The 21,808-nt window shown below is 48.9% G+C and overlaps 5 protein-coding genes across 5 annotated transcripts; all 5 read right to left on the bottom strand.

Moving 5' to 3' along the window:
- Positions 1-1,928: 1,928 nt before the first annotated feature.
- On the bottom strand, positions 1,929-3,731 carry NCS57_00547600 (Proline dehydrogenase; the record flags this gene model as incomplete). Its single annotated transcript, XM_053055395.1, has 4 exons — positions 1,929-2,075; positions 2,132-2,205; positions 2,256-3,394; positions 3,448-3,731. 4 exons carry the CDS (start codon positions 3,729-3,731, stop codon positions 1,929-1,931), a joined length of 1,644 nt encoding a protein of 547 aa, XP_052914350.1.
- A 5,369-nt stretch (positions 3,732-9,100) lies between these two features.
- On the bottom strand, positions 9,101-11,550 carry NCS57_00547500 (Dihydrolipoyllysine-residue succinyltransferase; the record flags this gene model as incomplete). Its single annotated transcript, XM_053055394.1, has 6 exons — positions 9,101-9,402; positions 9,453-9,931; positions 10,094-10,386; positions 10,441-10,833; positions 10,906-11,244; positions 11,308-11,550. 6 exons carry the CDS (start codon positions 11,548-11,550, stop codon positions 9,101-9,103), a joined length of 2,049 nt encoding a protein of 682 aa, XP_052914349.1.
- Positions 11,551-12,605: 1,055 nt separating this feature from the next.
- NCS57_00547400 (uncharacterized protein) lies at positions 12,606-13,865 on the bottom strand (the record flags this gene model as incomplete). The annotated part of the gene is made up of 1 exon (XM_053055393.1): positions 12,606-13,865. The coding sequence occupies one exon, from the start codon at positions 13,863-13,865 to the stop codon at positions 12,606-12,608; it is 1,260 nt and encodes a 419-aa protein (XP_052914348.1).
- Positions 13,866-16,132: 2,267 nt separating this feature from the next.
- NCS57_00547300 (uncharacterized protein) lies at positions 16,133-17,334 on the bottom strand (the record flags this gene model as incomplete). The annotated part of the gene is made up of 4 exons (XM_053055392.1): positions 16,133-16,892; positions 16,945-17,091; positions 17,159-17,258; positions 17,298-17,334. 4 exons carry the CDS (start codon positions 17,332-17,334, stop codon positions 16,133-16,135), a joined length of 1,044 nt encoding a protein of 347 aa, XP_052914347.1.
- A 958-nt stretch (positions 17,335-18,292) lies between these two features.
- Positions 18,293-20,691, bottom strand: NCS57_00547200 (Inheritance of peroxisomes protein 1; the record flags this gene model as incomplete). Its single annotated transcript, XM_053055391.1, has 2 exons — positions 18,293-20,382; positions 20,436-20,691. The coding sequence occupies 2 exons, from the start codon at positions 20,689-20,691 to the stop codon at positions 18,293-18,295; spliced, it is 2,346 nt and encodes a 781-aa protein (XP_052914346.1).
- Between the last annotated feature and the right edge of the window lie 1,117 nt (positions 20,692-21,808).

Genomic DNA, 21,808 nt, shown 5'->3' with positions numbered 1-21,808 from the left:
GAATATTTTTAATACTTTAAGCTATTTAAAATAACCTAAAATTAAGTCTCTAATAAGCTACTATTATTTATAAGGTTTATTATTAAATCTTATATTACTAATAATAAGGTATTTAATCTTAATATAATAATATTTTAAAATTATATAAGTTATTTAATTTAGAAGAAGATATCTTTATTTATTTTATTTTTAACTTAGATTTATAAGAATTTCCCCCTAAGCTTTATAATATAAAAGAAATAATTAATTAATTACTTATTAATTATAATATATTACCTATTAGTATATATTAAATTTTAAATTTTATTAAGTAATACTAAGAGCATAAGATATATTTTTTTTAAAAATATAATTACTAAAGAGCTAAATATAAAAATCTAATTATTATTTATAATTAGTTTTAACTTATAATAAATATAATTATAAAATATAATATCTAATTAAATAATATCTATAACTTTAATAAGATTAGCTTTCTTATAGGTATAATTATAAATAAAATAATTATTATAACCTTAAAAAGGTATTTAAAGCTAAAATTAATTTAATTTAAAAATCAAGAATAAATTATAATTATTTAAGTAATTAATATAAAAATAATAACCTCTTAGGTAATTAAGTAATTATAATAACTTAAAATAACTAAATTAATAATAAGACTAATCTTAAGTAGCTTAAGTATTTTAATTAATATATAATTAATTAATTAATTTATTTTTATTATTTTTTAATTCTTAATAATTATAAAAATTATTATTTTATTAAATTTAAGAGATATTATAAAAAAAAAAAATTATTTAGCTTTATATATTACTTTATTTATTTTATTTATTTTAATTTCTTAATATTAAATATTTTAATATATTAAAATAAGCTTATAATTAAAAAATAAAATAATTAATTAAATATTTTATAATTTATATTTTAAAAACTAAGTTTTTTTTTAGCTTTTTATATTATATATAAGGCTATTATAATAAAAAGAAATATTAAGGGGGCTTTTAAAAGAGCTAACTTTATTCCCCTTAACCTAAAAGCTATAGTTTTAAAGCTTAATATATAGCTATAGACTTTAATACTTATTAAAGAGGGGGTTAAACCCTTTATCCCTTAGGTCTTAAGGACCTTAAAGATTATACTTAAGGCTAGATCTTAGTCTAAATACCTTAAAAAATAAATTAAAAAATATTATAATAACTTCTTAAAATTAATTATAGAGGCTATAAAATCTCTTATAAAGATAATAAAGGGAAATATATATAAGATTATATTATTAAGAGCTAAGGTTAAAAACCTTTAAGAGGTAAATAAAATATTAAGTTAATATTAAAAAGTAAAAAGGATTAAATTATAAAAAAGAGAAATAATAATAATAAAAAAAAGAAAATAAGTAATTAATTAAATAAATATTAATATATAGGTAATAATTAAATTATTAAGAAGTAATAATTAAAGAAAATTAATATAACTAAGTATTTAGTATTATAATATTTATAATAAGCTTAGTTATAATATAAGGACCTATTAGGTAGTAATTAAGATATCTAGGGAAAAATATAATAAGTAGTTTTAATTAATTAAATAATTTATAGTATTTTTATTATAATTTTTAATCTTAGGGTAAAGAAAAATATATTACTTACTTAATTATATTACTTATTATATATATATATTATATATTATAATAATATTAATATTAATAATAATAATAATAATAATAATAATAATAATAATAATAATAATAATAATAATAATAATAATAATAATAATAATAATAATAATAATAATAATAATAATAATAATAATAATAATAATAATAATAATAATAATAATAATAATAACTATATATTATTATAAGATATAAATACTAGTTTATTTTACTTACTAGCTATTATAAAAGGACTACTATTACTAAGTTCCCTAGTACTTTAAGGCAATATACGTTTATATATCTCCTGCCCTAGCCTTGCCCTCTCTGCACTTGCTCCCCCCCTTCCTTCTAGAATCGCCCTATTCTCAGTTGCCCTTCTTGCCAAGAATGGCAGACACTCCTTCAAGTCTCCGTAACTCATGGACTGTCCCCAGTATTAAGTCAGAACTTCAGGCTCTCCAGCCGCTCAGCATAACGTACCTTAACGACCAGGGGCAATCCGCTCTCCGAGACAAGAGATCCTGCTATCCTGTTTGTCAGGTCATCTTTCATTCCTAAGGCAAGTTAGCGGGCAATCAATCTCACCTCCCAACCGTAGACTCACCGTATATCTGGGCATAGCCGATGCTGCCAGCAGCTCCATTTGTCACCCAAAGTCTCTCGTTCCCAGTCTCCCTCTGAGCCAGGCCATGTTCCTCCATCAACTTAATTCCAAGATCAACGCTTATGGAATTGTGGGTAGCAAAGACTACCCCGATCCTCGAGTGGCCTGTCGAGCGCAACTGATCAGCAATCGTGGAGAGCGTCTTCTCAACACCATAGTTGAAGCTTGCATCTGTCTCTTCCTTCGTTGACCAGACCGGCCCTTCGCCATCTTTACCTCCTGCTCGCCATCTTTCCGCTTCTGATACCATGTAAGCCCCCCTAATCTGTTTAAAGAGTAGCTTGTAGCCTCTCTCATCAGCGCGACGGATTTGATGGTCCAGAAGTTGAGGGTGCCTGCGTAGGTACGCCTGGAATGATGCGATGCACGTGGCTGGTCCGTCCAGAGTGTTGTACTTCTGCATGAGCTCGTCGGTTAGACTGTCGATAACAGGTTGGTACCATGACTGCTCGGCATCAATCACGATGCGCACGTTATTGTCTCGTGCTTTACTGGCAATGGACTCTAGAGTAGCTCGGAGACTAAGCAGCTGTTCACGGTCTGAATCTGTGACGTCTTTTCCTTTCAGTGCAGCTTCCCAATCCCCATCATGTGGCAAGCCCGGGTAGGGAACGCCTTTGTCAAGTCTTTTTTGCCGTCTGGCTTCCAGAATCGCATTGGAGCCATGTTCAAGGGCGACGGGATGAGGTAGTAAACCACTCACCTTGATCCTAACCCAGCAGCGGTTGTCACCACTAGTGGCGCGGGTGTCCGGGCAGAACTGTTTGGCCAGTTTTCCCTGAGCCTCGATGGAAGACAACACATGCTGTGTTTGGGCCAGGATCAGTTGAGGGTCTTTGCTTGACCCGTCCAACTCGGCCTCGATGTTGTAGCCAAGGAGGGTGCCCACATGGTTCTTTCGCAGTGCTTCGATTTTCGGAACGCACTCTTCGGTTGTCTCCCCACCAAGGAATTGTTTGAAGAATGTTCGCATTATGAATGCATGGGAAACGGAGGAGACGACAGGGATGTTGGAGAAGACGGAGTACAAGGTCTCGCTTGTGTCAACCCAAGTTGGCGAAGAGCAAAAGGCGAAAGCCCTGGCCTTTGGTCAGTCATAGCACTTGACAGTCTACATTCGGGCGACTCCTACAGCCAACCAGAGACTAGTTTTCCGAACGGGACAGTTGAGAGAGCCTTCGCATCGTGTGAGTCGCTTGGGTACTCGGTTCCCTCTCGATTCGCCAAAGCCAATGCGAAGATTGCTACGCCACTACCTCCGGCAGCATAGGCAGCCCTCCCATGCTTATAAAAATGGTGTCCCCAGGAGGTCGTGAGACGTGTGAAAGTTGACTTTGATCGGATCATATGTGGAGGAGTTGCAAGTGTCAATTGCCGCGTAGAAAGACCAAGTCTCTGCCTAGTCATGGACAACATGTTGTGTACTTGTAACTAAACGAGAAACTTGGATGCGCCCGCAGCTTGCGAGTCGAATTGAAGTAATGATAAGCACTGTGTTAGCATTGGGATATGATGCTATGATGTGTTGACAATGTGTTCTTTATTATAGTTGAAGCCCGGCCCTTAATGGGTTAACTGAGCCACAAGATCGAAGTAACAACAAGAGATTACGCTGTCTTTTATCTCGGCCCGGCAAATGCATCCCTCGACATGCTGATCTAATCAGCCAGAAGGCTGGGCTGATGCCACTTCTTACAGAACACTCTTACACGGTTTGTCTTGCTTGCATCCTCACAGTGCCAAATCATCATTTCAAATTACTTAAACTATAAATTCCATCATCTATTCGTAAGTTTTCCTTGATCTGCTGAGAAACCCGCCTGTCCATGGGGTTTCTTTTGGCGTCAACGTGGACCTCTGGCATTCTCGGGCCGAGTCAACTCCCTCGCTCCTCCATGCAAGTCATCGGCTCGGACCAGGATCTGGGGTTTAGGCATGCCCTGTCCAAATTATAGAAATGAACTTTGGCTTAGCTTGCATACTTCCCGTACTTCTCCTCTCAGGCCTCGGCAAAGGGAGTGTAGCCTGTCCAGTGAGTCACTACCAGCGTCAACGAAGCCGACGTAACTCAGTAGCAACAGAGCCTTCCTTGTCAGCGCCCAGGGTTTCGTCATCGATCTCGGCCTCAGGTTCTCTATCTAGAAGACGGCTAGTAGACGCGAGCATGGTACTTCAGGGAGCCTGCAGCCCGGTATATGAAGGTACGCTTTCCTTTATTGCACTCAAATAGTTCTCTTCTAGGTTTTTTGTAACATCTTCGGGTTAGTGCCATGACTTGAGAGGGCATCCCCCAGGTGAACGTTATCATTACTATATATGCTTATCCATATCTATTAGCATAGATATCGGCTCTATGGGGGAAAAGAAGCTGGTATCTAATAGATTTGCCAGACTCTGCATATGTACCTGATCAGGCTCATGAATGAGGTTAAATATTGTGTGTTCGTCCCCCATGTGGCTGCCAATCCCACCCATTCCATCTACCAGAACCGGCGCTGCTTCCATCGCAGTCTCATCAACGTCGAAATCCGCTATATCTAAGTGTGTACGTGGCAGTTCAACAGCTGAAAAGGTTTCTAGGGTTTCATGAGAGCTTGTCGGATGAGGCGGTACAACCGGGCCGAGCAAGCTGACAAGAGAGTCGAGATATACCGAGACCAGGGCTACGGTATCCTGGGGCGACTGTATTGCCTGGCTGGCATGCCTGGCTACGTCGCGAATGAGACGAACCGCTGCCTTCTGAAAAGCTGGACCAAGGATGCCTTTGCATGGGAGACACAATAGCAGGCAGAGAAACAGAGCAGCGTTCGGGCCGAGAAGTAGAGTGGAATCAGGGGCTCGTCTAAGATCCTCGCTGGGAAATGCGAGCAAGTGACGCAAAGTACCAAATGCACCCTCGACGCTGCTACTAATCCCAGGCATGTCAGGAGAAATGGCTTCTTCCATGGCGGGTAGATCAAGGCCAAGAGACGGGAGCGGATGCTGTCCCCGGGAACGGAGGGACGATGCCACGGAGGCCATCAGTGCCTGCCGAAGAATAGCAGAAGCAACATTCAGCCTCACACTATCTTCCCAAAGTGCCATGAGTGTATTGAGGTGTTGCTTTCCAGGGTGTAGAAGCCTCTGGTCCAGTGACGGGTCGTCGTTGGGATGCAGCCGGCCTTCTCCATCAAGGTGGTTTTGCCACGTTGACTTCCACCTGTTCAACTCCGAATCCATAAGTTCCAAAAGACAAGGCAGCAGTATTGACGAAGCCTTCTGAATCATCACACGCAGCTTGGCCTGAATCCGCCGCAGGTCAGCGCTACAGCAAGCGACAAAGTCAAATGGCAAAGCGTGCGGCATCTTCAACCAAGTGTCCAGGTAGCCAACAAAGGGAGGGTCTTCATCGCCGAGGCTGAGCGTGGCTCTTCTCATGAAGAATAAACTTTGCTGTTTGTCCTGTCTGAATAATGCAAGCCAAGCTCTTTTGCACCTTGTTGCTTGGCGGCTGTCACCCTCAGTCTGATCCAGGTCCAAGTCATGAAGGATACGGAAGGCATATCCGCTGTGAAGATACGAAATGTCATCATCTGCATCCTTCCAGCAGACTAATAAGTAGAAGGCTTGCATTGTCTCGATAGATCTGTCGCCAACTGCAAAAGTCTTGATTGCCAAGTTTCGTGCCAGGCTGCACAGACGACTCTGAAGGAAGGGGTCCGTCGTTGAGACAAGACTTCCATTGGCGAAGTTTACAAATTTAGAGGAGCAAAAGAGTATTGTGGCAAAGAGCAATCGACTCCGTTGCCTGACGCTGTCGTGGGTGTCCAGGTGGGGATCGAGGATATACTCCCACTTGATGTTCATCTCGAGCATGAAGTGTTGAAACAGTGCGACGGATGCTGGTAGGGCTAAAATTCCATCCTCTATTGGGTCCGTGATTGTTTCGCCAAGTGCCATGGAGGCGACATAGCTAGGCATCTTGACCAGAGGCGTGTGCTGTTGACTATCGTCGCCGGCTTGTGTTCGGGGACCAGTCGTCAAGGGGCGTAAAAGGCAAGACAGCTTCAATGAGGGCGCAGCTGCCTGAGAATGCTCAGAGGGATGTGATTGTTGGGCTGTAGCCTGAATCGAGTCCCCTGGCCCAGTTCTGGCGCTGAAAGTTGGCCGATCTCCTGAGGTGATGAAGCTGAAGGGAGCCCCTCTCTTTCCATTGAGCGTCGCTAAAGTGGCAACGATCCTTGCTCGAATCTCTGGAGTTATGAGTGTCTGCTGAACATGGCCGAAACCAGGGGCTTCGTAGCTGACGGGAGTTGGGGGTTGGGGTACAGAGATTGTATCATCAGCTGTTGGTGACGCCGGCGTTGACTGTGCAGCAACATCCTCATAGGTCGGGGTCGTCCGCCTCAGCCGTCGAGAGTGTGGATGCACTCTGTTCTTGGCCCTTTTCGGTTGAGAAAAGACACAGTCAACATGATTGTTGGTGATACAGCGGTTGCACCGGTCCGAGTCCTTCGAGATGAGGCATCGGACCTTTGCAGCCCGGCATTTGAGGCATGCTCTGAAGCCCGGGTTAGCAGGGAACTAAGCAACAAGCACACACAGCTTACACAGGTGCACGATGCAAATTGGACGGTGTGGAAGTCGACGGAGCCATGACCTATGATCAACGGGCCGAAGATTGATACAAGAAATGGACATGGACATCGGCTCGATCAAAGAGAGATCCGGGGGAGGAAGTGCCGGCCGAAGAGTTCCGGTCCACTTTTCAAATCTCGGGCCGAGATTCAATGACACGAAAACATCAAGAAGCCTACTTGCATGAAGTACACATGAAAGACCTTTATCCGAATCCCTGGCAAGACATGCACCATTTGCTTGCTTGCCTTGGCAATGGTACTTCCTTTCTGTCCAGTGGGGCATCCCACATGCTTGCATCAGGTAGTTAAGCGGTGGCTTCACTCACGATGACAGTTATCGAACCCGGGCCGCTCATATTTGTTTAAAGCAGGAGAACTCCAGACATGACAGAGGTGTTCTTGACGTTGTAATTTGCACTTATGTGTGATTCTACCCTGGGGAGTCCAGCGTAGCGGTCGCCATTGAAAATTCCGTACTCTTTTCCAAGTCCGTGGCAGCTGAAATTGCAAACTGTTTCGCTTCAGATATTCTAATTTTAAATCAACTCTCAGTCGTTTCAGATGAGGCTATAGGAAGCAAACGCTGCTAATATTGCCGTGTTGCCAGTTTGGTCCATTCGTTATCAAATCCGCGAACTCGGGCATGACCGAAGGATAAGTTTTTGTTAGTGGCACTCTTTGTGTCCATATTACACACAACCAAGCCATTTTGCTCTTTCCTATCTTCATAGAACGGATGGTGACTGAGACGCGAGCGAAGGCCTTGCAGACTCGTTCCTCAAAGAGGACTACGGACCCGAGCTAGGTGATCAAAGGTCGTAGATATTTCCATAGAGCGTTACTAATAATTCTGTACCTATACTTAATTGCTTCTGAAAATGGCCTCTTATGGTACGTTTTCCCGCTGGGGATATTAAAAGACTCACGTTCTTTGTTTGACCCCTAGGGGGAACTCAATCGTTCACTCATAAAGGCTATCACCGAGAACATATTTGGATTAATGTAGATCCAGAGAGCATTCTGGTGCCTGAACAAGTATTACACAATGCCAACTGCAGTCATGATGGCTTGTTCATCGCGTGAGCAGACTGTATCAACCACAAAGTTAGGGAGATCCCGTTCAGGGGTTTCGCATTCAACCTGTGCATTACTTAACCCGTCCTCGACCGGTGGACCATGTCGCAATTTCAAAACACTTCTACACAACAAACTACCAGTTATTGTGCTTACCGCGATACCAACAGGAAACCAAACACCCAAGGCCGACGACATGGCAACAAACATGAACAACTCTCAGAACACATCTGCTCTGCCGTCGGAGGTGCAGCCCTCCAACAAGCCACAGATGATGATCCAAGTGGCTCCACCTGTCTCTCCGCCCCAGATGTTGACAGCCTACTGCGATCCAGAGGAGGTTTCGTCCAAGTTCTATCTCGGGGATAGTTCTAACCGCAAGACGTTTGCTGTCACCTCCCACGGTGGCCTCACGGGCGACAGGAGGTCTATCAAGGTGTATAACGGGCCATCAACAGATGGTCCCTTGTTGTTATCAGCCGTCCCGTTGGACGAATCTCGTACAAGAAGAACTCTTCAAGCCGAGTACAACCCAGAGACTTGCCCCCCTACGCCACCTTGCAGATGGAGGAAGACACCCAAGGCTCAGGTATCCGACAGATGCTATCCTTATGAGTGGAGGCTCTACCCAGAGCAGACGCGGGAGTCTTCGGACCCAGGGGAGGAAAGCGCCCTATCCGGCGATCCTGCTGTTGCTAACGGAGAAGCAGAGCCCATGGCCATAGTCTCGTGGAAGCGGCTCGGGCAAAAGCCAGACCCTTTTAAGTTCCAATTCCTCGTTCCCGAGCGTGGATCTTACTTGGAAGAAGAGTGGCGGCCCAAGGCCCTCTTGTCTGGTCTAGCACTCTGGTCCGAAAGGAGTGGAAGCTTTCCTCTAGAAGCAGCTTCGCTAAATCAGGCACCACGACATGACCATCATTGCCTAACCAACTAATACTCATGAGAGCTGGGAGTTTGGGGGTTCATTGGTGGTGTGTTGATCGTTTTGCCCACCTACCCAAACTAATGTCAGTGCGAGTTCACTGGGAGTGGCTACATCATATGCACTTCCCTGTGGCTTTGTAATTCTCGTTGTTGTAAATATCTATTCAATCAAAAATCCAAGTTCCCCGTCTCTTTCCAGCCGTCCACCGCAGATTCAAATGGAACAATCCTTGCACCAAGAACCCTCAATGAATCTTCGATGCTCGTCTCAATCTCAAGTGCAGTGCCCTCTTTGGAATCATAAGTCGAATGGGCTCCCTGCAGTAGCGTAAGTCGAAACCCGGCCTCGAGGGCACCTTTGCTTGTCTCGAATACACAGCAGTCGCTTTGGACTCCAAACGCCACGATATGTTCGATTCCTTGCGCCTTCAGCTGTTCAGCGAGTCCCGGGTTTGACTTGAACGTGTCTCCTGTGCTTCATCAATATCGAGTTCACAAAGAGAAATACTATGGGCCATACGAGTGGTCTTGGGCACGAGAATCTCCCTAGAATTGTTCATCTGCGGCTCAAAGACGAGTTTCCATGGATCGCTTCCTTTGGCTAGGGGACCCTCCTCAGGGGGTTCCTCGTGCTGCACAAAGACGATGAGAGGCGGCTGAGCTCCCTCAGTTTGAGAAATACCACGCGCGGCAGAAAGGATGACCTCTCCAGCATCACGGATACGGGCGGCATGTGGGATCTCAGTCTTGGGATCTCCCGCCAGGTCGTGTTGGATATCAATGACGAAAAGAGCGCTGTTTGGAGGAGCCATCGTGATCTGACGGGTCATGTGGTGAAGGTGTATTGCGTGCTTTAGGTCAAGTGTCAAGACGAGTGACTCAGATGACTGCGCGAAGTTGAGGGGAATGACTAAGCTCATCACGACGATCGATAGCGTGCGGTCTAAGGTCGCATTGGTTCGGGTTTCAACGTTGCGAATGGGCTCTAGTTCTTCGGATCTTGAACAGTAACTACTTGGGAACGGGTCATGGGCAACACCTTCTCGTCTTTATTATACAATAGACACTGGCCAAGACATCTCCAGCCGTTTTGACGAGACTTGGTCTTGATCATAGTCTATAGGGTATTATTTAGCCGGACATCGGGGCCTCGCTCCTTACAGAAGCATCCTCCGGGGGTCCTCAATGTACTCCTTCACCTTGACGAGGAACTGCACAGCCTCCCGGCCATCCAGCAGACGGTGGTCGTAGGTAAGAGCCAGGTACATCATGGGTCGGATCTCGATCTTGCCGTTGACAGCAACAGGGCGTTCCTTGATGGCGTGGAGGCCGAGAACGGCGCTCTGGGGAAGGTTGATGATGGGAGTGCCCATGAGAGAGCCGAAAACGCCGCCGTTGCTGATGGTGAAGGTGCCGCCAGCCATATCCTCGATCGTAAGCTTGCCATCGCGGGCCTAATTAATGCGGTTAGCTACCTCTCAAATGTGGCTAGAATGAGCAAAGTGTACCTTCTTGCCCATGTCGGCAATGGACTTCTCAATGCCAATCATGTCCATAGCCTCAACGTTTCGGACAACGGGGGTAACGAGACCCTTTTCAGTGGCAACGGCAACGCTGATGTCGACGTAGTCGCGGTAGACAATGGTGTCACCGCCGTCAGGGCCCTCAATGGAAGCATTGACGGCGGGGATGTCCCGCATAGCGAGAACGCAGGCGCGGGAGAAGGCGCTCATGAAACCAAGCTTGACGCCGGTCTTCTTGAGAACGTCATCCTTGTACAGCTTGCGGAAGTCCATAATGTTGGACATGTCGACCTCGTTGAAGGTGGTGAGCGAGGCAGCGGTGTTCTGGGACTGCTTAAGGCGCTCGGCGATTCGGAGGCGCATGCGGTTCATCTTGACCTGCGTAGAGGTTTAGCAATCTCAACGAGGAGCCTAGTACCAGTCTCAATGGGACCGCCCAGGTCAACTTACGCGGCGCTCTTCCCGGTTACCAAGAGAGGGGCCACCAGTGGTGGCAGCGGGCTGGGGCTTCGACTCCTTCTTCTCAGCCTGTCGAGGCTCGGGCTTGCTGGGGGCGGGAGCAGACTCCTTCTTAGGCTCGGGGGCGGTCTCTTGCTTGGGCTCGGGTTTTGATTCAGGCTTGGACTCGGACTGCTTGGACTCCTCCTTAGGAGCCTCCTTCTTGTCACCAGCGGGGGCGCCGCCCAGCTCAATGCGGACAAGTTCCTGGCCAACGACGACGGTATCCTCCTCGCTGGCGAGGAACTCCTTGATAGTACCAGCCTCAGGAGCATTCACAGCGACGTCAATCTAGCGGAGAAAGGTCAATGAACCCGTCTTGGCGCGCACGGCGCGAAAGATGCCGCAGCGTACCTTGTCAGTCTCGATAGTGGCAATCTCCTCGTCCTGCTCGACATAGTCGCCGATGCTCTTGGAGAACTGCTTCAGAGTACCCTCAGAGATGGACTCGGCCATTTGGGGGACCTTGATGACGGAATCGGCATAAGTGCGGACGGTCTGCATCATGGCGGGAAGCATGACGAGAGGGTGCGAACGGGGCCGCAGCGCCCGAGCCGGCACCATTCGGGCGGCGGTAGCTATGCTTCTTGACAGCATCTTGGAGGATTTGGAGGAGGAGGATATGAGGGAAGGGAGGCGGCGGGGAGGAATCGCAGGTGAGTGTTGAACGTGGATGGAGATGGGAAGAAGAGGTCAGGAGGGAAAAAAGAGCAAGAAACACGAAGAGGCAGACCCGGACAATGATTCGCGATGTTCCACCCGCAAACAAGTTACTCGGCAAGCTTTGGGGGAGCAAAAAAAGCCAGGTCGCGGAAGTACCAATAACGAGGTACACCGAGGTCCCGAAGAGGGCGTAGTGTGGCAGAGAGCGACCCAGGAGGTACATGTCCGGCTGAGCAAAGGGTTCCGCCAGCTCTTGATTGGCTACAAGGCACAGCTCCACTGCCCGCTGGCCGACGACTTAGCCGACTTAGCCAATCGCAGCCGGCTTCTCCCGCCATCGTGGAGCCGATGAGCCACTGCTGCCACCCCTATCAGGTGAGTTTAGGAAGGAAGGAAGGAAGGAAAGATGGAAGGCTAAGAGTTTACTCCCGAAGTACCCGTCGGTGAAAGCTTCACCTTGACCGCTGCACCATGATGACATTGCCGGCGAGCGATGGCTCTCACCTTGATCTTGACGGTGTGTTAAGCGAATCACCTCCCCCTTCATGACCATTGTGTGGTGAGGGCCCTCGCATTGGTCATCTTCTGTCATTCTCAAAATCGAGAGTTCAGTTGGCCTTAGTCCCACTCTGTCACGTAAAACGTGAAGATTTTCCAACTTTGTCATCGGCTTTGGCCGGCTTAGCATTGATGCATTAAGCTGCAAGGTGAAAAAGGACGCAATTCACATCACACCGCGGTCAGGAATTTGCAAGTTTGGTGCGTTCGACAAATAGGCCATCGAATAGATAGCAACTTTTGATTAATTCATTCGCAGAGGTATCCAAAATTCTCACCAACGCCAATCCCATGCACAATTACGCTACCATGCTTCCTCATGTAGATCAGGGGGCTCAGATCTTCCCTGTCGTCCTCCTCACAACTCAACCTGTTGTGATATGACTGATAATAATGATCATAACAGCTCATTGCAATAGATATCCCATCTATTACATGTGAAGCTCATCGGACCTTGTGGTCAACGAGCGTCGAAGGCCTCCATAACTCGACAAAGGACTCGGGTACTCGCTCAGGGGCGATACGATATCGGCGACGCTCGACCGGGGTGACACGACCTGGAAAGAAGGAGTCGATGGCACGAAGGATTCCGGCTGTTGCTGTCGCTGCTGCTGCTGATGTTGTCGCTGTTGGTGTTGTTGCAGTTGCTGTAGATGTTGCTTCTGCTTCTTCAATTGCTCCTTCTGCTGCTGCCGTTGGTATTGCTCTTGCATATCCTTTTGCCGCATCTGTTCTTCCCGGGATACGGCCCATCCGACCGAGCCTTGCTGGAAATCCGGGTGAAAACTGGACTTGGGAACTGCTGTGGGCACCAGCACGGTTCCATGAAGGTTGACAAGCCGAGGCCCCTGGTACCACCACTGATCTTCGAAGCCGTTGTCCACTGTCATCAGAGCAGTGGCAAGAGACTGGATATCTTTGGCCTTGCCTCGTTGCCGGTCATCCGATTCAGGTCGACGTACGGGTTCTCCGGGGAATTCGGGTCCCCATGTTGCTCGGATGCTGGCCTCACGGGAACGGGACTCGCCTCTTTCACCATCGTCGCCCTCGTCATCGTTCTCATTGTATCCCATAGGAAAATTCCACGTAGACCAGGGCATGTCATCCTCCCCGAGGCGGTACTGGTTCGGGGTTGCCGGCAAGGCCTTCCAGAGTTGAGGTACATCCTGGCTATTAGAGCCCGAACCGACATCCCAGGGACTACTGTTAAATGGAGGGGGAGCTGATCGACCCCGTTCGTGCGAGCTTCGACTCATCGACCTTGAACTCCCTCGAACCTCCTCCTCCACCTGGGGTTGCACTGGTGCCACTGGCGCGTAATATTCATGGATGTAGTGTTGTTGCTGCTGGACGGGTTGGTATGGCTGGTACTGGGCTGCCTGTGCCGGGGCTGTTGTTACTGGGTCCCTGTTGTAGGTGTTGGGTGGTATCTCGTTGGTGTAGTAGGTTAATTGATGTTGTGGCCGGGTCTGGGGCTCCTGGATTTGAGGTACTGGTTGTTGGTAGGCAACCTGGTATTGTGTTGGTGCGGCGAGGTAGTTGGTATTTACGGGAGGCAACTGTCGAGGGAATTGGTTCGCTCGATCCCGCATGCTCTTTGAGATGTATGTGATGTGGCGATCTTTCGACATATGCTTGGGCCATGACACCCCGAGCTCGAAGTGGACGTAGACAGCTGGTCGGTCCCCCATGATGACGGATGGTGGGAAGATTGTTGGATAGAGAAGGGAGGAAGAAGGTCTTCAACAAGACCTGGACCAGAACGGTTGGCGATGAAGAGCGTTAATTTCGGGAGTGAACTGGTCGTGTCGACAGGAATGTCCAGTGAGGGGGCGAGGCGTTGTGGGTATCAATGAGCCAAGAGATAAAGAAAGGACAAAGGAATACGTTGGAGTCTCAACAAAATAGGTGGAACGTGTGGTATTTGAGATGGTCGGATAGAAGAGAGGGAGAAGGATAAGAGAACGACAAGAGTCGTTGACAGGGTGGTGAGATGAAGATATGCAGCTGGCTGTTGCTCCAGGAGTGAGGCTTAGAGTTGTTCTCCGCCTCAAGTTGTGGATGGTCGCGCTCGCGTGCCCAAACAAGCCGAGGCAGGTCAATAAGGTTATTACACCGAGAGAATGGATGAGGGCGATAGACGGGGCGAAGCCCTGCTCAAGTATGGCCAAGTGTGTTTTGATTTGGAATGGATGGCGAGGAACATCTAGCCTCCAGCCCGACATGGAGACCAGAGTCGGTCGGAGGAAACAACCCAATCCCTGCTTTGCCACCTGACCTCGCAAAAGCTGAGAGATGGTCTGTCTGTCGGCGCCCACGGCTGGCCACAGCATGATACAGCACCAGCACCAGCTCTGCACATGCCTGGCGGGGGGACTTTTGGGAGTCCCCTGTTTCGGCGGAGCCTGTTAGAGGAGACCTGAAGGAGCTAGGGATCCCACGAGCAGGGGAGGCGAGGATCTGCCCTTGGCGTTTTGTGGTGGCACAGTGTCGTGCTGAGAATGACGTCCCTTGGAAGGATTGATCAATCAATAACGAGTGAATGTTCCAATAGCTCCCCGCTTTGACTCAAACGAGCGCAGGACAGCAAGCCCACCTGAGTGTTGGGGAAATTTACACGAGAGAAGCAGTCGAGGCTTGTGGCGAAGACAGAGAGGCTTGCCTTTCTCAGCTGAGGTTGCACAGCTGTGTTTGGCTGCGTGATGAGCGAAGACCCGACGGTAATTGGCAGATCCCCCTCTCACTCGCCCCAGGGTGCAAGGGCCCCCCGCCACGGATGCGCTAGAGATGATCGAGGCTCGTAGTGTGGCCGCAGGCAGTGGCGAAGGCATTCCCGGACAGGGAGCCGCCTTTCTAGCTGTGTTATTTTTGGCCGAGGTGAGATTAACGAGTGAGTGCGAGCGTGGCGGAGGCAGTCAATGTTGAATTATGGGCTTTCTCTGACAGTAAGAAGGAAGGCGGAAGAATAAGCCTGGGCCAGCAAGCGCGTAGTGCTCACAAGAGCATGATCGTCGGCCGCATTCATTCTAGAATTGTTTCCCCGGGCCCTCGTCCGGTTGACCGCCCCATATGTAGCCACCCTTGATGAAACACTGTTTGTGATTATGAGACGAATAGTCGCGCGGTAGCAGACGCATAACAGGCAGATTTAAGCACTGGCTTGCAGATTCACCCAGCTTATTGCTTAGCCGACTGGGGACGAAGGCTCTGATTCCCTGCCATCGGCCCTCATGCTGCCCCCTTTGGGGGATCAGGGATGTGTCTCGTGTATAGCTGTAACCTGGTCATGGCCATTCCTGCTCGCAAGATCTCGCTTCTGATTTGTCCGATTACCCGGAGCTTTCATGGCGGTTTTGTTGGTGCGTCCTGCAATCTGCATTAGCATTAGACTCATTTGCTCAAACATAAACACATGATGAACCCGCCCGGATATCGAGCCTTTTGCTGATTCTCGTCTTTCCTTCTAAGTTCCATGGCTGAGTTGAGCAAAGGAGGCACAAGCGGGTCTCGCTATAAATGTGTCTCACGTCAGGTACCTAGGCAGATAGGCACTCCCTGTGCGCAGGATCCGACCAGTTCGGGGACCAAAAAGCACGACCACCTATTCTTAGTGCGCCGCAGTCTGTCATCGACAATGATGTTGGGGCTATGAATGCACCCTAGGCTGGTGGTATGGATCTCGCACGTGGATTTCTCGGAGATTGGGCAGGGGACGGCCGACTTCAGGTACTTATTCAACCTCGCTTGCCAAATCATCAAGGGGTTACATGTCATTGACCGCAAGGGAAACTTGCAGACTGCTTGGAGAGACCATGATTCGTTCTACATACGACAATGAAAAGGGTATTCGCAAACTTACAGTGAACACCAACTCCCCAGAACAAGCATCCTTCTTCACCCCCCTATCCAACTCCCCCAATCTGACAACACTTGCATCCCGCAGCTGCTGCAACTCCTTCTAGACAGTTTCAACATCTGACTTGGTTCTACCGGTGTCCCTCGTCGTCGTATCATCGCTCGTCTCCCAGAACCTCTCCGTCGTCCTACCCTTGCCTGTCGTCAGCCCAATGATGTCGAATGGGTCAATCAGCGTCTGCCAAAATGGCCTGGGGTCCTTGAACCCGGGCCCTTCCACCTCAGTAACTCCATCTGGGGCAAGGTAGATCTTGTTGCTTTTGGGGAGATATCGTCGTGGGTGCCGCACATTAAACATGACGGTGTTGATCAGCATCACAGCTGCCTCGAACACGTAGAAGAACCACTCGTATCGGACAACGGGGTTTATTGTCGAGGGGTCAAAGCCAGGGCCGTATCGGAGCTCTGCCACGCTGAAGTACTCGATAATACGGTAGATGGTTCGTGCTAGGATCAACGTTGTGCTTATGTAGAGCGTGATGAGCGAACTTTGGAGCCGGTCGTTTCTCACGCCATTTGAGATACATCGGTGGTGAAATGCTGTCGCTAGAACGACAAAAAGCACCAAGACGATGACTTGCAAAAGCAGCGATGCCTTGATGAGCGCGTGACCCGTTTCGATCGCCTTGTCAGACAATGACTGGTTGGCCGAATAAGAAGCACCCCATCCATTAAGACTTTCAATGATTGCAGAAACGAAGCCAAAGGTAGTCAGGACTCGTCCAGGGTGAATCGGTGAATGGTAGGGAACGTAGTACAAGATGCGGCCAAGGATGTGGTAGTTCTGCAGCTCCAAGAGCGGTCTGTTTCACATGTCAGTCTTCGTGAACAGCATAAGCACCATGGGTGTCGTACGGGGCAGCGTATGTGATACAAATGCTGGCGATGAAGATGTTGAGGTTGTCATAGTGGAACGCTCCATACTCGCGGAGGGCAAAGCCGGCTGTGAAGAGGAGGCAACAAAAGGAGAACAGAGGTGTCAATATCCAGCACTTATAATGGCTATCACATAGTCAGAATCACATAATTCGATGCTTCAATCATTCAGTAGCATGGTAGGATCACTTACAAAGACTGCCATGCATGGACGCATCCTGAAGCGCAGAAAGCGATGCAGAAGAAGATAGCCGCGCCCTTGTTGGGGGCGTAGAACCAGTAGCTTCCATCCACTAATAGAAACAATGTTAGTCACTTAAGAATAGACGGACCAAATAGAATATACTTGCCGTATTTTCCGTCAGACATGATGTCAATCTCGTGTGGCACTGAACTCAGGTCATCAAGGGACAGAGAACTCCGCCAGGATTCTTGGAGTGTTACTCAAACACAATAATGATAAAGCCAAGACTGACCGTTCTGCCCTGCCAAGCGAAGGGAGCTCGACATGATTATATAGCCAGCCATGATCAGAGAATTTACCCTCAAATCAACCCCAATATCAAGTGCCAACTCGCAATATCATCCCCAATTCAGCCCTTCTTCAGCCCTGTGACACTGGTGGCCAATCGTGTTGGATGCGAGGAATACGATCTCCAGGGTGCGGGTCCAGGCAGATCAGGGACAAGTACCGCACCAAACCCAGACATGTACTTTCACGCATCTCTTAGCTGTAGGAGTACTTGGTCCCCTCAGATTCTGTACTTGGTTTGTGACTCTCGTTTTCCCCGTATCCCTCGCATTGCCCGAACAATGAGCCTCCCAATTTGTCGATCCGACGATGGACGCCAAACGGACCACTCAGAACCCGTTTCCTTTCGATCACGGTCAATACGATGTACGTTCGGGACCAGTCGGCAAGCCTTAGCCGTTACTTCTTGGGCTTGGCTGTTCAACAGAGTTTGGTCTGCAATTCGCAACATGGCATCACGACCACAGAAAGAATATGGATATGCCTCAGTCGTCTCTCACGATATCCTCAGTTACTCATGTGCATTAAATTGCTAATGTTCTGTTATCATGCCTAGATTCCATGAAAATGAGAGAAAGAGAGCGTCAAGCTGAAACTCCGTCCATATATCTCAAGCGCAACATTCAACGCCGGCTGATTCCATTCCATATCCCCCACCAAACATCCATCTCTAGAATTACAGGGTCCTGTGCACGGCTGAGGCATCCAGTCCGTCCATATACATCGTACAGTTGTCATTAAAATCCTCCTCTGGATTACCACTCATCGTTCATGTCGCCCGAGTCAACTTGTTGCTCAGTCCACCCCCCAGCTTCGGCTGTCGTCTGAGGATTCAGGTCGCTCGGCCGTTACGTCCTTTGCCGCTGTCTCCTCCTTCTCATGGTTGTGCATGGCGTGGCTGCTATGGCGTCGGTGTCCATGATGTCCATGATGCCCATGGTGTCCATGGTGATCGTGGTGGGAGCCAATGTGTGGCTCATCGTCGCTCCAGTCGCTAAAGTCCCCTTCCGAATAGTCCCATTGAACGGGTATCTGCTCTCCGTCGTCACCGTACCCGTACACCAGGCCCCTCCACTGGCCGGCAACGATTTTCGCCGCAACCTTGAGCATGAGAGTGATAAGGTGGCTTGGGGGCCCAATTATCATCTCGCAAGTCTTGCTGATGATGGCCATAGGCAGGTTCTTCACAGTTTCCAGTCTGCTTTTGTACGTCCTTCGTTCCGTGGTCGACACCGTGGGTGGTGTAAAGAGATTCGCAGCTGAAGGCAGTGGAGATAGCGGGCGTCGCCTTACTGAGATGCTGCTTGTAGTCGCCCGGTGCCTCGCGGCCGGACGTTGAGAGTGGGATGGAGGTGTTGATTCGCCATTAGCATCTCCAGGTAGTGCACCAACACTAGAGTCTCCGTCTGAGGCCGTTGGCGCGGAATTAGATGCAGCCGAAACATTGTCCTCCTCGTCTGAGTCTGACTCCCATGCACATGGCATTCCGGAGCTGCTTGCGCTTTCTAAAGCTTTATCTGTCTCGAGAAGTGGGCTCAACAATGTGGTAGTCTTTTGCTCCTCCCTCTCCTCATGGATTTCCTCAACAGGAGAATCCGGCTGAGATGTTAGGGGAGATAGTGGTGCAGGAGCACTGGACGAATGCCAGGACTCAACACTGTGAAACGACTCCTCGCTGTCTCGGCGTCGATGTTGGGGTTCAACCTTGTCATCCTTTTCGACAATAGGTTGCTTGTTATCCTTATCCGAGCTGTCGGAATTGCGCGACGCAGCTTCTGGATGCTCAGGCTCTTTGCTTGGGGTGGTAGCATTCTCAGATGGATTAGGTTTATTCATTGCCAACATCAAATGTGGTGGCAAGGTGACTGATCGCGACATTGTGAAGCCAGCGGTCCGTCGGAGTCGAGCCTTCATACGGCCTCCTCGATATCCTGACCCTTCATGAAGCTCGTATACTGATGGTTCGTCCGAAACAGAGGTTGCAGAGAACTGCGGCGATCCACCGTCGGATGAGTTTGTGTAGGCCTCGCTAGAGAATGAGGGGCATCTGTCGACTTTCTTTGTGCCAACTTGGGGTCTCGGAATAGCGTCGATCATCTCGACATGCTTAGCCACGCTGATCGATGGTGACTCCGACAGTGTTCCTGACGAATTGGGCAGAAAGGGATCCGAAGAATCGAGTTCTGCCGGCCGTTCCAACACAGCATCGAGTGGCTTAGGACTAGCTCTTTCAGCCCGAGAGGGCATCAGGGCAGGAGACGGAGATCGTTTGCGAAGTCGTGACTCCGATGCGTCCCCGGACATGGATGTATGAAAATCGTCGCCGGATTGTACACTGTCGGTATGAGCCCGCGACCTCGACTTGGGCACTTGTAGTTGAGGATAAGAGGCTGCGCAGGATGCCGAGCTAGTAGGTCTTGATAAAGGACTTGTTGAAAAGTCAGGATATTGCCTGTTGCTCAGAGGTGTAGGTGTGGTCGCTCTCCCAACAAAAGAAGACCGCCGAGAGCCCACTGAAGACATTGAATCAAAAGCTGGGGTAACAGGCAGCGATCGTTGCACGGGCGTCCAAGGTCTCCTCATGACCGGTGTCTGGGGGCGTTCGGGCAGATCGACCGTAAACGAACGTTTGAAGGGACACTCGGTCTTCTCGAACTGAAGGATCTTATCAAAAACTCCCCTCAGTGCCTCAGCTCGGGTCTGATCCTCGGGGTCCTGCACGGGGAGCTCTATCCTCCAGTAATTTGGTCGTCGAATCTGTAAGACGAATTTGCTATTCACTTCGTCGATACACCAGCACTGGCTCTTGGGCAAAATGGGCTGTAGTGCAGAACCGCAGTTCAGGAAGGCGACGGATCCGGGGGCTCGGTAGATACGGAATGGACCTAAAAAGCGAATTAGTACTGAATGTGAAGCCTTCGGGGAGCTATGAACTTACCAACAGCGATGGTTCTCTCCAGCTGTGAGGACCACGACAGGCTGCCTGGTTCGTCATCGGGACCTCCAGGGCTCCTCGAGAGAGCTCTCCCAGAGGCTGTAAAGGAAATGATTTTGGCATTGGGATGGTTATAGAGTGTTTCGACCAAGCTGTCTGAATCAGGAGAGCCAGCATTCATGGCCGCTCGTAAAGGAATCGGTGCGGTCGCAACTCGTCGAGGGGCCCGGTAGGGGCGAGGGTGCGTCGAATCATCCATGATGAAGGTGATGTGTAGTCGTCTTTGCAGTGGTGCATAGGAATCCTTGGCCTGGTTGCAGCTCAGGCATCTCGACGGGCCGGGTCGAAGCTGCCCCTCATAATTGCGTGACGTCGACGAAGGAGATCTAGATGATGGTCGTGTTGGGAGATTGTCGCGTCGTGAGGAGGTTGTCGTGTACTATCTCCCCTGACCGGCCAACGAGGGAGGATTTGCCAGACAACTGGAAAGGCAAGGAGGAAGGGGCAACGCCGGATACAGAAAGATTCCTCAACGCAGAGCGATGGGGCACTATGTTCATCGAACGACTTCGATGTCGCAAGGTGGCTAATATGAAACCCACCCTTCTTGTCCTTCTCAACGCAGGAACCGCGGGCGGGTGGACTGGGGGATCCTGGAGAAGCTAAAAAAGCAACTTAGTCATCTCCCTTGACATTCCAAGGCCCACAGATCCCGCCTACCCGTGGCCCAATCCGGCTAGGGGGTTTACTCCTGGAAATGCTTGAGACCTTTGTGCACAGGCTCTGTTTGGCTGCCCAAGGCGAGGAGTTTTATTAGCCGCTAGGTTCACGGACTTTCTAGCAAATCGTACGTTGAAACTGATGATAGATGAACTTATTGAAATGGTTCCATGTCGTTATTGTCAATGTATTGGACGGGATGCTAGACGCGGGAGTGACAAGAGCTTGCATAACCCGCTGCGAACACCACTTAGGCGCAGTATGCTGTCCAACCAGCGACGAGTGGGACACACCAACCAGATGCGATCTTCATAAAATGGAAGCGACTGGGAGTGAGAAGAACCAGTAGAGTACTCCATGTGTCTAGGATCAGTAGGGCATCCCATTACCTATCAAGCACTCAGAGCGATATCCGAAACCCATGTCTCTGGCGAATTTTAAACACCTGTGATCTTTCCCGAGCATTTCTCAGGAGCTCATTCCGCCACTGGTTATCAGCTTTCACATGCAACTCAGTGGATAGCTGAAGCTCCAGGGCCAACCAATCTGCAGCAAGCAAGCTGCCTCTGAACACTTACGTCACCTTGTGGTCTCACACATCCACGTCACAACATTCCAAGCGGTTTCGACATCTCACACGCAACTTGCCCCAGCTG

Source organism: Fusarium keratoplasticum, chromosome 4 (assembly GCF_025433545.1).
Source record: "Fusarium keratoplasticum isolate Fu6.1 chromosome 4, whole genome shotgun sequence".
NCBI classification, from domain to species: Eukaryota; Fungi; Ascomycota; class Sordariomycetes; order Hypocreales; family Nectriaceae; genus Fusarium; species Fusarium keratoplasticum.
This window is presented reverse-complemented; position numbering and strand designations above follow the sequence as displayed.